This window comes from Anomaloglossus baeobatrachus, chromosome 2 (assembly GCF_048569485.1).
Source record: "Anomaloglossus baeobatrachus isolate aAnoBae1 chromosome 2, aAnoBae1.hap1, whole genome shotgun sequence".
In the NCBI taxonomy this organism is placed as follows: Eukaryota; Metazoa; Chordata; class Amphibia; order Anura; family Aromobatidae; genus Anomaloglossus; species Anomaloglossus baeobatrachus.
In genome coordinates, this window is record NC_134354.1 from 95,105,669 (window position 1) to 95,121,561 (window position 15,893).

A 15,893-nucleotide genomic window follows, 5' to 3' on the forward strand; every position below is an offset into this window, starting at 1 on the left:
TTATGGTTTCCCACTAAGAAAGGTATGCCTCGTGGCTGGGGGGGGTCTTTGGTGGGCTCACATGAATCACACACTAATTACCTTCATTTTATAAGTATATTCGATATAGCAGTAATGTAGTTTAAATTTAATATATTCAATATACAGCTAGTATGGTTGAAAAAACACATGTCCATCAAGTTCAACCTCTCTTCTACATCAGCATTCTGCCAGCACTATTTGTGCTGGTATATACTTTCCATTTACTTCCGAGTATGGATTGTGTCTGCCAGTGTACAATAGCTTCCCTTCTGTGAACATAAAGCCTACCTCTCTGTTATCCTTAGATGTAGTTTGCAAGACAATAGAGAGCAGGAGCAGAAAAAAGGACCCGCCACCACTAACCTGAGAGTGTACTCTCTTTATTTCAGAAGGGATAAGACAATGATAAGTACCGTAATTTATTTCCATTAGTGAAACATATATTTGAGCTTCTGCTTTGCGTTCTCTTAACATTAAGGAATTGTACCTTAGTCACATCAGAATACATGACTGAGAGCCCTTAATTACATTGGTGCTGTCATTCGCCTGAGTGCAAAGAAGCTAAAAGTAAGATGCCATCACATTGGATGGTGTAACACCGGCCTGTCCAGTCTACGTTGGCTTAGCTGTCCCGTCCTCGTATGATTCCTGTTCCGTCATACCCTCAGATATCGGTTGCAGCGGTACACCAGTCTCCCCGGGCTCTTTAACTCTTTTCCCTTTGATGCTGAATTCTCTTATATGTGGTACAAAGGTCTTCCATGTTTTTGCTGAGAATAAAAGTATAAGAAAATCCTCATTAATGCTATCACTCAACTATCATGTTTACGGTATTGCATGTCTAAGGTTTAGTTTACCACGGTGCTTCAACTTCCACTTATGAAGAAAGCCATAATACTATGCTACATTGTTAAGGACCCCATAGACAATACATGAAAGTCAGAAAAACCACAGACAGACCTATCATCTAATTTGTATAGCGTCTACCAACTCTCTTCTGACAGATTGTGATGCAGAAGAGAAGGATTGGACAATTAAGCTCCCATCTCGCCCGACTGACAAATACAGGCGCACTCATACTGCGGAGCACTCCTGTGTTCTCTATGAGAGAACCGCTACATCTCTGATGGAGATCCATCTCTTGGAGAACTAAAGGGTAGGTATTCCGAAATCAGACTACCTAGACCTTTATTTCTCTTAAAAGGAATCTGTCAGCAGGTTTTGCTACATAAGCTGAACCCAGCATGCTGTAAGGGTTAAGACAGAAAGTTCAGGCATGCCTGTGTTGTCACAGTCTGATCTTTTGTTTGTAATGTTATGTTTGTTTTAGCAGCTGGACCCTTATCATTGCTGTGTATAGGTGGCTTGTGCCATATTTTCCTGCACACTGCAGTTGTGATTGACATCTCACAGTCAATATACAATCGTTATTGAGAGCCTGGTGTGGGTGAGGACAGCATCTGGATTCTGCTTCATGACTAAAGCTAAAAATGCACATTGTGTCAGATCAGCTGCACCCAGTAATCTAAGCGGTACTTTACACGCTGCGACATCGCTAGCATCGGCTAGCGATGCCGAGCGCGATAGCACCCGTCCCTGTCGTAAATGCGATATGTGGTGATTGCTGCCGTAGCGAACATTATCGGTACGGCAGCTTCACACGCACATACCGGGTCGGCGACGTCGCTCTGACTGCTGAAATATCCCTTCTTCAAGGAAGGGGGGAGGTGCGTTCGGCGTCACTGCGACGTCAGTAATCGGCCGGCCAATAGAAGCGGAGGGGCGGAGATGAGCGGGACATAACATCCCGCCCACCTACTTCCTTCCGCATTGCCGTCGGGACGCAGGTAAGGAGATGTTTGTCGCTCCTGCGGGTTTACACACAGCGATGTGTGCTGCTGCAGGAACGACAAACAACATCGTACCTGCGGTCGACCTGACATTATGAAAATGTCCGACGCTACACAGATCAGCGATTATCTACGCTTTTGCGATCGTTTATCGACGCATCTAGGATTTACACGTTGCGATGTCGTTACCGGCGCCGGATGTGCGTCACTCATGACGTGACCCCGACGATATTCCGGATGCGGTCACAGTGTGTAAAGTGATACATGGTTGGATTCAGGATCTCTTTGCCTACATTATGCTGCTCTTAGATGAGGAAGCATGTATATACACACACACACTCTGCACATACACATGTATATACACACACACACACACACTCTGCACATACACAAGTATATATAAACACACACTAGTATAAACACACACTGCATATACGGTACAGATACCAGCTTGTCTCGTCTTCTTTAGACTCCTGCGCAGTTAAAAGACCCTTAGTGACATCAGGGTCACATGATCATGATGTCACCAAAGATATTGAAGCAGTCTTAACCTCAGAATAGAAGGGCTGGAGCCCCTAAGAGAGTGGGGCCCTGAGTAATTGCCCGTTTTCGTCCCCCTCCAACACTGGCCCTGACTGTAACTAAGGCTTATTTTTGGAGTAGAGCTTATATTTCAAGCATACTCCAAAAATCCTGTAAAATCATGCTAGGTCTTATTTTCGTGGACACACAGCATCTCATGTGTATGGCCAGGTTTATGCAGTATACAAAGAATTCAAAAAGATCCCAAATATAATTTAACATAATTTTATATAGGTTACAGATCAGACATAAGGGGTAACTTGCTGGTTTCCTGCAGTCACCATTGGCTCGAGAATAAGAGGCCACTTTATTAACTCAAAATTCTCTACTAGTAAATGTGAGAATGGGTTTTCTAAATGAGACCAGCCCCTGGAACCTGTCTAGTGATCACAGTGAAAAAATAATTGTATTTAACTTCACATAAGTAGAGGATCCTTTCTAAATCCAACATCTGACCACTTGTTATAAGGCAAAGATTAGTCGATTTCTATTTCAGTTCCATGTAATATTTTGAGTCACACATGAGCAGATCATAGAGGTGGGAAAATACCTTAAAATACATTGACTTGTTAACAAAACTTCTTGTACTAATGTAAATCCTGTACTGCATTTCAATAGGAAGAAAGTTATGTGACTGAAGTATGTAATTACCCCGTGGTACGTTATACCAGGGCATCACACTCTCACCTCTGGCCATCCGGATTGAAGCATTATTTAGATTATTCTTCATGATCCCAGAATTTCCAGGGTCTTCATTGATTATCCCGAGGTTTGTGTTCCATTTGGTCCAGTTAACCTCATCCACTCTGCCAATAACAAGCACATGATGATTTGTGATCATAAAAAAATAAATAAAAATAATAGACAAAAAGAAAAATGTAAAAATATACATGAATTATGAAATTCGAGAAAATCTCATGGCTGGCAATGTGTTTACAGAACTACAAGATGGTGTGAAATTTCCTTTTCAGTTATGTTAGAAATATAGTTATTTTTATGTCATTTTCATATTCAAATACTGTGTGTGTTAGTACTTGGTTATTTCAATTGTTTATTATAAATGCTCTGAAGATCTCTAAAGATGTACATATAGTTACAATAGCTGTCAGCCTCACTCCGTTGACTCGGGATACACATGCACGCTTGATTTAGTTGACAGCTTTTCCATGTAACCCCCATACGGTAGAATGTTTGGTTTGGCCAAGCGCATTCATGCGTAAGGATTGAGGATAGAGGAGACGTCACTGTGACATCCTTGGCAGCAGCTTATCTTGCTTGCTTTTGAACATTCGATCAGGCATGTTGAACATGTTCCCTGATAGAGATGAGTGAACCCGAGGTTCTGTGTTTGCACAAAACACAAACTTTACAAAAAATCAGGGTTCGGATTCGGAATTCTGTGCATTATGCATGAACACCACTCGCGCAAACATCACTATCCTCGGGTACGCTTGATGCTCAGCCCAGTGTGAGCCGCTTGCAGTGTTTGAACAGCTCGCACTGGGGGTAACAACAGCATGATCAGATGTAGTGTGCACTAAACAAAAATAGTTACAAAACCCTGCCCACCTGCCCTCTGGAAGTGATTTGTTTATGGTGGGCTGCACGTGAGCGGAGACTCGAACTGACCAATTAGTGACTTCAATTAGGGTTCAGGTCAAGTCCGGGTCCCAAACCAAACTTTATCTTAAGTCCGGTTGAAGCTGCCGAACCCAAACTACAATGGGTCCACTCATCTCTATTCCCCTGATGCTTTTTTCTTCCAAAATAACAGTTGGCTGAACACGTCTACTAACTTAAGTCTATTAATCACTATCATGACCACTTTAGGTTTGTGCTTCTCCTAGTATTAGTGCATAGTGCACTCCCTTCTAATGCGGGCGTCACACGGTCCGATCTATCGTGCGATCGTACCCGCCCCCGTCGTTTGTGCGTCACGGGCAATTTGTTGTCCGTGGCGTACAAAGTCGTTAACCCCCGTCACACACACTTACCTGCTGAGCGACATCGCTGTGGGCGGCGAACATCCTCTTCCTGAAGGGGGAGGGACGTTCGGCGTCACAGCGACGTCACACAGTGGCCGGCCAATAGAAGCGGAGGGGCAGAGATGAGCGGGATGTAAACATCCCGCCCACCTCTTTCCTTCCGCATTGCTGGCAGGACGCAGGTAAGCTGTGTTCGTCGTTCCCGGGGTGTCACACGGAGCGATGTGTGCTGCCCCGGGAACAATGAACAACCGACATGCAGAAGGAGGAACGATTTTATGAAAATGAGCGACGTGTCAACGAGCAATGATAAGGTGAGTATTTTTGCTCGTTAACAGTCGCTCGTAGCTGTAACACGCTACGATATATCAAACGATGCCGGATGTGCGTCACTTACGACGTGACCCCGCCAACATATCGCTCGATATATCGTACCGTGTGATGCCCGTATAACACTCTTGCACCCCTCCAATCTATCCTAAACTCCATGGCCCGATTAATCCACCTCTCCCCCCTCGCTATTTCCGACCCTCCACTCGGCCAATCCCTTCACTGGCTTCCCATTGCCCAAAGACTCCAGTTCAAAACACTAGCCATGACATACAAACCCATCCGCAACCTGTCTCCACCATACATCTGTGACCTAGTCTCCGGGTACCTACCTGCACATAACCTCAGATCCTCACAAGATCTCCTTCTCCATTCCTCTCTTAGCTCCTCTTCCCACAATCGCATACAAGATTTCTCCCGCGCCTCCATCATACTCTGGAACGATCTACCCCAGTATATCAGACTCTCAGCTACCATGGAAAGCTTCAAAAGGAACCTGAAGACTAGAGTTGAGCGCGGTTCGCGGTTCGAGGTTCTCCAGTTCTAGGCTCGAGTGATTTTGGGGCCTGTTCTAGATCGAACTAGAACTCGAGCTTTTTGCAAAAGCTCGATAGTTCTAGAAACGTTCGATAATGGTTCTAGCAGCAAAAAAACAGCTAATTCCTAGCTGGCTTTCCGCTGTAATAGTGTAAGTCACTCTGTGACTCACACTATTATGAAATTTCAGTGTATAGTGTGCGGGAACAGCGCCTTCAGATCACTGCTGTTTGTATAATGGCGATCGCCATTTTTTTTTTTTTCCTTGTCTTCCTTCCCTAAGCGCGCGCGTGTAGTGGGGAGGGCCATTATGGCAGCCAATCCCAGACACACACACAGCTAAGTGGACTTTTAGCCAGAGAAGCAACGGCATGTGTGATAGGATGTCCATGTCACATGTACCTGCATTATAAAAACGAGTATCTGCCCGTCCGGACGCCATTATCTCTTCTGCGTCCTTGGTGTCAGACATCACTGGCGCAGCTCCGTCCTTTGTCCTATCGCCGATACTGCTGTATGCGCTCCATACACAGCACTGGACAGCTTAGGGATAGCACTTTCTATAAGTCCTTTTAAGGGCTCGTACCGGCAGGGTCAGAGCCATAGGTGACAGGTCCTGAAAACAGAGACAGCGTCTGTGTAGCTAAGGTCAGGGATTTCGTCGCTGCATTTCCCCATTAGGAGGGAATAGAAAGGCAGGCTTCCTTTCCTCTACCCAGAGCCCCACAACCCTGGCACTGTACCCTCCTGTCCTCTGCACACTCCAACTCATTATAACTAAGCCATTATACTAGCAAACACTCAGTGTACCTAGTGGCATCCTAAACGTGGCTATTGGACTTTTGTCTAGTCACACTAGTGCAAAGATATTTGCAGCACGTCTGCCTGCATTGCACACTCAAACTCATTATAACTAAGCCATTATACTAGCAAACACTCAGTGTACCTAGTGGCATCCTAAACGTGGCTATTGGACTTTTGTCTAGTCCCACTAGTGCAAAGATATTTGCAGCACGTCTGCCTGCATTGCACACTCCAACTCATAGTTACTAATCCATTATACTAGCAATTTATGCTGCCAGTTTAAGGGCCGTAGTTGCATTGTCAGGGATAATTATTGTTGTTTATTCTGCTGTTAATAAAGATGGACCACCGCTGCAATCTACACCACCTCTCAATTTTTACTACCACATTTTCAGTGCACAATCTTGTCGCAATCAACATGAGTGGCAAAATGACAGATGCTGGTGGAAAGGGGAAGAGGCGTGGTGGAAAAGGAAAAAAAGGTTTTGTCCGTGGGGAAGGTGGCAAAGCTCCATTATCATCTGCTGAAGATAGACCATCTACCAGCAAAAGTAAGATGTCTACTACTTACCGTGGACAATCCGATGTGCTCCTTTTTTTTTTTTTTTTTTTTTTTAACTATATTTTTATTCAAATTTTTCAATAACATAACATTGGCATAAGCGAATTCAGCATTGTAAATTCAACATTACATTGTCATGTTTGAACATCCCAAATTCCATACCAATTTTTAAAATCAATAACCATAACATGGCAAGATAAAGCAAAGGAAAGCAGCGACCCCTTAACCCATCATTCTTATCATTCCCCCCATTGAACCCTTGTGAACATGGTAATGACATATAATAAAGAAGTCCCACTCAAATCGGTTATTTCCCCCTCTCCTTTTAGTCAGCTTTCGGCCTTTCCTCCCCCACCTCCAAGCCATCCAATGTACCCTTCAATTTTTCAGTATGATACCAGACTGTGTCTTTGAAAGGTGACATAATCCTGACTATCTCCTCCCGAGTACAATAGGCCAGTATGAATTTCTTCCATTTGTTAAAGTGCTGTCGTATTCTATCCGCCCTTCTCTCTGCATCCAATCCTTCTATTTCAAGAAGATGCATGAGCTGACCCAAGATCTCTTCAATCGCGGGGACCCTAGACTCCAACCAATTTTTTAGTATCGCTCTCTTGGCTACCAGAAGTATCACATGTATAAGTCTGGGTGGGTTAGTCATCTTCCCTTTGGTATCGTTCCCCTCCTCCCAATGGTGAAAAATAGCGAACCCAGGTGAGAGCCGAACTTCAAGACCCCACACCTTTTGTATACAACTTTTGATCTGTGACCATAATGGACTCAAATGGGGGCAGGACCACAACCCATGAAGGAGATCAGTTCCACTACTCTTACACTTAGGGCAATACGTAAGCCTGTCTGGCTTTGTTGCTGATGGAGGGAGATTAAAACCATAAATTGCCTTGTGCATAATTCTAAATTGGGTTTCTCGCCAATTCTCATTTAAAATTGATTTACGAAGAGCATTCCACCCTCCCCTAATTTTTACCCCCATAGACGGGTCCTCAAATTGTTTTTCCCAAGATTTAAATAAACCTTCTGGGTGCTGTCCTATTAATAGATCACGCATGGCTCCATAAAGAAAAGAGATAGATGATGAAGTTATTGAGTTCTTTACCAGACAATCAAAAGAGTTAAATACTACCTCCTGGGTCACATCATGCAACTGAGTCATAATACTATATCTCACTTGGTCATATTGGATTACTTGGTTAGGCCGCAGGCCATACTGCGCTATAATTTCGTCTCTACTCAACCATCTAGGCTCTGAGGTGTGCAGGAGATGAGCAACAGTCCTTATACCCCTCACCTTCCACTCTTCAAACAGCTTATTGCTTGTCCCCTGCACAAACTCTGGATTCCCCCATATAGGCAAGTATTTGGATATTTTATGGGGAAGTTTGTAATTTTTCCTCAACGCCTTCCACGCTGCAATCGTGTCTTTAAATAAGGAAGAATGCTTGACTTTCACTGGGAGATTAGCCTGCCTAGTATGAAGCAATGCCACCAGATCCCAAGGCTGTGCATAGTCTCTCTCAAGCTCCAACGCTGAATAATGCCTAGAGCCTTTAATCCAATCCAATATATATCTAGTCAAACAGGCTATATTGTAACCCCGAATGTTCGGCAAACTCAGACCTCCATGAACCTTAGATGCCATCAGCTTCTTAAGCCCTATACGAGGGCGTTTCTCCCTCCAAATGAAGTGTGAAAAAGCTCTATTTAGCTGGCCAATATCTTTATGTTTGAGAAGCAGGGGAAGTGTTTGAAGATGATACATTAATTTTGATATCGACATCATCTTAATTAGGTGGACTCTACCGATTAGGTTCAATGGAAGGTCGTGCCATCTTTTAAGATCTTGCTCTATTTGGCTCAGAAGGGGTGGATAGTTTAGACTATAAAGGGTTGCCGGAACCTTACCTATTTTAACTCCCAGGTATGTGATATATGACTTAGCCACTGTAATTCCTTCAAAAGGGTTCTGCTCCCGTGTTTGAACATTTGTCCCTCCCAGGTATAGGAGCTCGCATTTTGACGCATTAATCTTGAAGCCTGAGTACGCTCCAAACTCTCGCAAAATTTGTAAAATCTCGGGGACCTGCTGAGCTGGATTCGAAAGGAAAAGCAAAATGTCATCCGCAAAAAAAGCTGACTGAATTTGTCTATTATTTACAGAAATACCCTGGAAGGTGCTATGTGTAGATAACAATCGTACCAATGGTTCCAGAGCCAGATTAAAAAGTAATGGGGAAAGGGGGCAACCCTGTCTGGTTCCTTTTGTGCTCCCTTTTTTACGGACACGAACAACATGAACAAAGGTAGATGATGGCCAAAAAAGGAAAATGCTTGAATGGATCTCAAGTGGTCCAACAAGTGCCCTCTCAGCCACTTCAAGTACCGCATCCAAAAAACACCAGTCCTCTGAGTTGTCATCCCAATCAAACTTGCTTTCTCCCGGCTCTGAAGTCTCCATCAGCCCTGCACAGTATGGTGGAACTGAGATGGCTGAGTCTGCAGAGCTGTTCAGTCACACTATAGCCTGGGAATCAGAGGTCTGCTCCCAAGCTACAGTAAGTACAGAACAGGAAATGGTCTGCAGTGATGCCCAGAACCTTTGTGACTCTGATTCAGGCCGTGAGGACCAAGTTTCTGAGCATAATGTTGACCCTTTGTCACAAACTGTAACACCTGTGGTTATAGACAATGAGGAACATACTGATGAAGATGAGACGCAGATACCCGATTGGGATGACAACTTAAATATTCGGTCAGGGCAAGAAGAGGCTCGGTCTGAGGGGGAGGGGAGTGCAAACACAACAATTGATGATGAAGTTCTAGATCCCACCTACTGTCAACCCACAGTCAGGCACTCGAGGAGGTCAACAGAGGTGGTGGAGGAGGATGCAACTGATGACGAAGTTACTTTGCGCCTTCCTGGACAGAGTCGGCGTACTGGTAGCACGTCTACAACTGCATCCTCAGCCACCACTCTGCCTCTGAGCACTAGTCGGGGTGGATCAACAGGTCGCATGCCCTCTAAGCCTTGCCTAGCCTGGTCCTTTTTTGACATAGCAAAAGATCGCCCAAATTATGTGATCTGTAAAATTTGTCATGGTTCTATTAGTAGAGGTCAAAACCTCAGCAGTTTGACAACTTCTTCCATGAATCGTCACATGAATAAATATCATAGGTCCCGGTGGGAAGCTCACCTTGCTGCAATACGGCCTAGCGGAGCGAACCATCCACCGCCTGCCCCTTCCAGTGCATCCGCGCGCTCTTCATCTTCTATGACTGTGGGGACAGCTGTCACACCTGTTTTTCCACGCACAACTTCCACCACTGTAACCGCAACAGGCAGTTTGCTTGGTAGGTCGTCAGTTGGTTTGGAAGGGGAAACAAGTGAGTGTGTACAGCTCTCTCAGACATTGATAGCACCAACGTTGGATGAAGGCAACATCAGGTGTCCGCCTGCACTTTCCTCACAAACCTGCATTTTTCCAGGGACACCCTACTCAACACCGTCTACACACAGCAGCCAGATCTCTGTCCCTCAGATGTGGTCAAATAAAAGGCCACTTCCTGCGACCCATGACAAAGCTAAGAGGTTGACTCTATCCCTCTGTAAGCTCTTGGCTACCGAAATGCTGCCTTTCCGCCTAGTGGACACACAGGATTTTAAAGACCTTATGTCTGTCGCTGTGCCCCAGTACCAGATGCCTAGTCGCCACTACTTCTCTAAGAAAGGTGTGCCCGCGCTACACCAGCATGTCGCACACAACATCACCGCTTCCTTGAGAAACTCTGTGTGTGAACGGGTGCATTTCACCACCGATACTTGGACCAGTAAGCATGGACAGGGATGTTACATGTCGCTGACTGGGCACTGGGTAACTATGGTGATAGATGGTGAAGGGTCTGCTGCACAAGTCTTGCCGTCCCCACGACTTGTGTGTCAATCCTCTGTCTGTCCAAGTTCCGCCACTGCTTCTGCCTCCTCCACCTCATCTGGGTCCTCCACCTCCGCCCCAAGCCTGCCTGGTCAGGCCACCAGCGTTCTCACTGCGCAGAAGGAATCACGCACGCCTCATTACTATGCTGGCAGCAGAGCGCAACGGCATCAGGCGGTCTTTAGCTTGACATGTCTTGGGAATAAGAGTCACACAGCTGAGGAGTTTTGGTCAGCTCTGCGGTCCGAGTTTAATAAATGGTTGTCTCCGCTCAACCTGCAGCCTGGTAAGGCCGTGTGCGACAATGCTGCAAACCTGGGTGCGGCCCTTCGCCTGGGCAAGGTGACACACGTGCCTTGTATGGCTCACGTGTTGAACCTTGTTGTCCAGCAATTCTTAACACACTATCCCGGCCTAGATGGCCTTCTGAACAGGGCACGAAAACTGTCTGCTCACTTCCGCCGTTCAAGCGCCGCAGCTGAGCGACTTGCATCGCTCCAGAAGTCTTTCGGCCTTCCGGTTCATCGCCTGAAATGCGATGTGGCGACACGCTGGAATTCAACTCTCCACATGTTACAGCGACTGTGGCAGCACCGCCGAGCCCTGGTGCAATACGTCATGACATATAGCCTGGGCCAACGAGATGCAGAGGTGGGGCAGATCACCCTGATGGAGTGGTCTCAGATCAAGGACCTATGCACCCTTCTGCACAGTTTCGACATGGCGACGAATATGTTTAGCGCTGACAATGCCATTATCAGCATGACAATTCCAGTCATTTACATGCTGGAGCACACGCTAAACACTATTCGGAGTCAGGGGGTGGGACAACAGGAAGGGGAGGAACTACAGGAGGATTCATATGCGCAAGGGACAACAACATCACCAAGGTCCAGACCTTCATCATCACCAACGCGGCAGGCATGGGACCATGGGGGACAGGGATCAACAAGGGCGCATGGTAGCAGGCTAAATGTTGAGGAAGGTGCAGGAGAACATGAAGAAATGGAGGACGAACTGTCCATGGACATGGAAGACTCAGCGGATGAGGGAGACCTTGGTCAAATTTCTGTTGAAAGAGGTTGGGGGGAGATGTCAGAGGAAGAAAGAACGGTTAGCACCTCTATGCCACAAACACAGCGTGGACTTGGTCCGCATGGCTGCGCAAGACACATGAGTGCCTTCTTGTTGCACTACCTCCAACATGACCCTCGTATTGTCAAAATTAGAAGTAATGATGACTACTGGATTGCCACACTATTAGATCCCCGGTACAAGTCCAAATTTTGTGACATAATTCCAGCCATAGAAAGGGACGCACGTATGCAGGAGTATCAGCAGAAGCTGTTACTCGATCTTAGCTCGGCTTTTCCACCAAACAACCGTGCAGGTGCAGGGAGTGATTCTCCCAGTTGTAACTTGACAAACATGGGACGGTCTCGTCATCTTCAACAGTCTACCCATACCAGTAGGACCGTATCTGGTGCTGGTAACAGCAATTTTATGGAATCTTTTCATAATTTTTTTAGACCCTCCTTTGCAAGGCCACCAGAGACAACAAGTCTGACACATAGTCAACGGCTGGAGAGGATGATACAGGAGTATCTCCAAATGAACATCGATGCCATGACTTTGCAAATGGAGCCTTGCTCATTTTGGGCTTCAAATCTAGAAAAATGGCCAGAGCTATCCAGTTACGCCTTGGAGATTTTGTCGTGTCCAGCTGCCAGCGTTGTCTCTGAACGTGTCTTCAGTGCTGCTGGGTGTGTGCTGACAGATAAGCGCACGCGTCTGTCCAGTGACAATGTGGACAGACTGACGTTCATCAAAATGAACAAGTCATGGATCCAGAAGGAATTTACTACCCCTGTGTCATCCTGGGGAGAGTAAATGCTTGTGGATTTGGAATGTGCTTGATGCAAATCAAAACATCCTGTTTGCAACAAGGGCACAAGTGCTGCCACTGAATGGGTGTGTGTGTGTGGGGCACAATTTTTGGAAAAAAAGGGAGACTCCGCTTGGAGTAACTCTTGCTTGCTGTGTTTTTTAAAAATGATCCAAGATGAACAGAGCTGGGATCAGGAAAGACTTTGCTACCTACCCCGGTGTCATCCTGGGGACGGTTAAGTATGGCGTATTTTTGAATGTGCTTGATGCAAATCTAGCTGTGAAGTGTACAACTAGGGCACAAGTGCTGCCACTGAATGGGTGGGTGTGTGTGGGGCCCAATTTTTGGAAAAAAGGGAGACTCCGCTTGGAGTAACCCTTGCTTGCTGTGTTTTTTAAAAGGAGCCAAGATGGACAGAGCTGGGATCAGGAAAGACTTTGCTACCTAACCCGGGGTCATCCTGGGGACGGTTAAGTATGGCGTATTTTTGAATGTGCTTGATGCAAATCTAGCTGTGAAGTGTACAACTGGGGCACAACTGCTGCCACTGAAGGAGTGGGTGTGTGTGGGGCCCAATTTTTGGAAAAAAAAGGAGACTCCGCTTGGAGTAACCCTTGATTGCTGTGTTTTTTATAAATGATCCAAGATGCACAGAACTGGGATTAGGAAAGACTTTGCTACCTACCCCGGTGTCATCCTGGGGACGGTTAATTATGGCGTATTTTTGAATGTGCTTGATGCAAATCTAGCTGTGAAGTGTACAACTGGGGCACAACTGCTGCCACTGAAGGGGTGGGTGTGTGTGGGGCCCAATTTTTGGAAAAAAGGGAGACTCCGCTTGGAGTAACCCTTGATTGCTGTGTTTTTTATAAATGATCCAAGATGAACAGAGCTGGGATCAGGAAAGAGTTTGCTACCTACCCCGGTGTCATCCTGGGGACGGTTAAGTATGGCGTATTTTTGAATGTGCTTGATGCAAATCTAGCTGTGAACTGTACAACTAGGGCACAAGTGCTGCCACTGAATGGGTGGGTGTGTGTGGGGCCCAATTTTTGGAAAAAAGGGAGACTCCGCTTGGAGTAACCCTTGCTTGCTGTGTTTTTTAAAAGGAGCCAAGATGAACAGAGCTGGGATCAGGAAAGACTTTGCTACCTAACCCGGGGTCATCCTGGGGACGGTTAAGTATGGCGTATTTTTGAATGTGCTTGATGCAAATCTAGCTGTGAAGTGTACAACTGGGGCACAACTGCTGACACTGAAGGGGTGGGTGTGTGTGGGGCCCAATTTTTGGAAAAAAGGGAGACTCCGCTTGGAGTAACCCTTGCTTGCTGTGTTTTTTAAAAGGAGCCAAGATGAACAGAGCTGGGATCAGGAAAGACTTTGCTACCTAACCCGGGGTCATCCTGGGAACGGTTAAGTATGGCGTATTTTTGAATGTGCTTGATGCAAATCTAGCTGTGAAGTGTACAACTGGGGCACAACTGCTGCCACTGAAGGGGTGGGTTTGTGTGGGGCCCAATTTTTGGAAAAAAGGGAGACTCCGCTTGGAGTCACCTTGCGGTGTTTTACATGATTTTAGAAGGGCGTGCCATGCCTATATCTGTGTGTCCTCCACTTTTTCCTTGTCCTGCTCTTTTGTTTTTGCATGAGTATATGTCCTTGTCACTTTCCCATGTGTTTGTGTTGTGTTGTGAGTTGTTTGTCACCTTTTGGACACCTTTGAGGGTGTTTTCTAGGTGTTTTTATGTGTTTGTGAATGCCTGCCATTGTTTCCTATGCGGTTCGAGTTCGGTTCGTCGAACGTTCGACGAACCGAACTCGAACGGGACCTCCGTTCGGCGAACCGACCTCGAGCCGAACCGGGACTGGTTCGCTCATCTCTACTGAAGACCCACCTCTTCCGACAAGCCTACAACCTGCAATAACTCTCAGACCAGTACACCACTGCGCAACCAGCTCTGTCCTCACCTATTGTACCATCACCCATTCCCTGTAGACTGGCAGCCCTCACGGGCAAGGTCCTCTCTCCTCCTATACCAGTCTGTGCCTTGTATTGTTCATGATTATTGTACTTGTTTTTATATATACCCTTTTGACTTGTAAAGAACCATGGAATAAATGGCGCTATAATAACAAATAATAATAATAATAGAGCGTCAATACTATACACCCTAGACTTGTTTGGTTCACAGTAGTTCAGCACCAATAGAAGATCACTGAATAGCATTTCATTGTTCAGTAATATATTTTAGAGGGGATTGAGACCTCCAAAGTCAAAAGTCCAAGAAATATTTTGATATAGCAACAGATGGAATTTTGGAAAATGTCATAGATATATGCAGCATATACAATGCTATAACCTGGCCCTTCGTTATAGGGGTGACAAAGAGCTTACGTGACTGGTAACTGGAATAATCTGAGTTGAGTATGCCAGACATTGCTGAGTTACTACATACCAGTACATTTTTAGGTTACTGTATTTACCTTGTGAATTGCTATTTAATTCTTTTATCCTGTGAATGGGAGTTCTGATACATTACTAAAAACATATCCTAATTGTTATTCGACACTGTTTTACAGAGACAGATGAAGGCCCTTTTCTGGAGAAAATAATTTCCAAGTCCTAGGTAAATGAGGATAATGTAGTAATTGTAGGTAGCTGAAGAGTGGAACCATGGAGTCAATGTTACTGGTGGCTCCTTGGTACCCCTGTACCCCTGGTACAAACTGTTTGTGGGTGTAAAAACCATGAACAGATCACACACACCTTGGCAATGCTTTTTCATCATCCTGACACAAAAAAATTGAATAAAAAGTGATCAAAAACTCCTATGTAAAAAAATTGTATAAATAAAAACATCAAACAAGTTCTAATATGGCTCAATAGGCAAAATATATATAAAAAGTTACAGATCTCAGCATATGGCAATATAATAATAATAATAATAATAATTTTATTCATTTATATAGCGCTATTAATTCCACAGCGCTTTACATACATTGGCAACACTGTCCCCATTGGGGCTCACAATCTAGAGTCCTTATCTGTATGTCTTTGGAGTGTGGGAGGAAACCGGAGTACCCGGAGGAAACCCACGCAAACACGGGGAGAACATACAAACTCCTTGAAGATGTTGTCCTTGGTGGGATTTGAACCCAGGACCCCAGCGCTGCATAATATATAAAAACAAATTAATATTTGGAATATTTGTAAATATATATTTGTATTTGTAATATTTGTAAAATATAGTTTTTAGTGTGTAAAAGTAGTACCATATTGACCCAAGATATCACTAATACCCCATAGTGAACAACGCAAAAATAAAAATAAGAAGTATTCTTGTACTCCTGTCTATTTGATCATTCTACCTTCCAAAAATCAGA

General features: G+C 45.2%; 1 protein-coding gene across 2 annotated transcripts in view; it reads right to left on the bottom strand.

Moving 5' to 3' along the window:
* Window positions 1–400: 400 nt before the first annotated feature.
* The window catches only part of TRPV1 (transient receptor potential cation channel subfamily V member 1), an 80,479-nt gene continuing 64,986 nt past the window's right edge, over window positions 401–15,893 (bottom strand). For both annotated transcript variants that reach the window (XM_075335181.1, XM_075335182.1), the window contains exons 15-16: window positions 3,141–3,259; window positions 401–791 (exon numbers count right to left, since the gene is read on the bottom strand). In XM_075335181.1, the coding sequence (XP_075191296.1) occupies window positions 634–791; window positions 3,141–3,259 (277 nt within the window). In that variant the 3' untranslated portion in view covers window positions 401–633. The remainder of the gene's footprint in view (window positions 792–3,140; window positions 3,260–15,893) is intronic.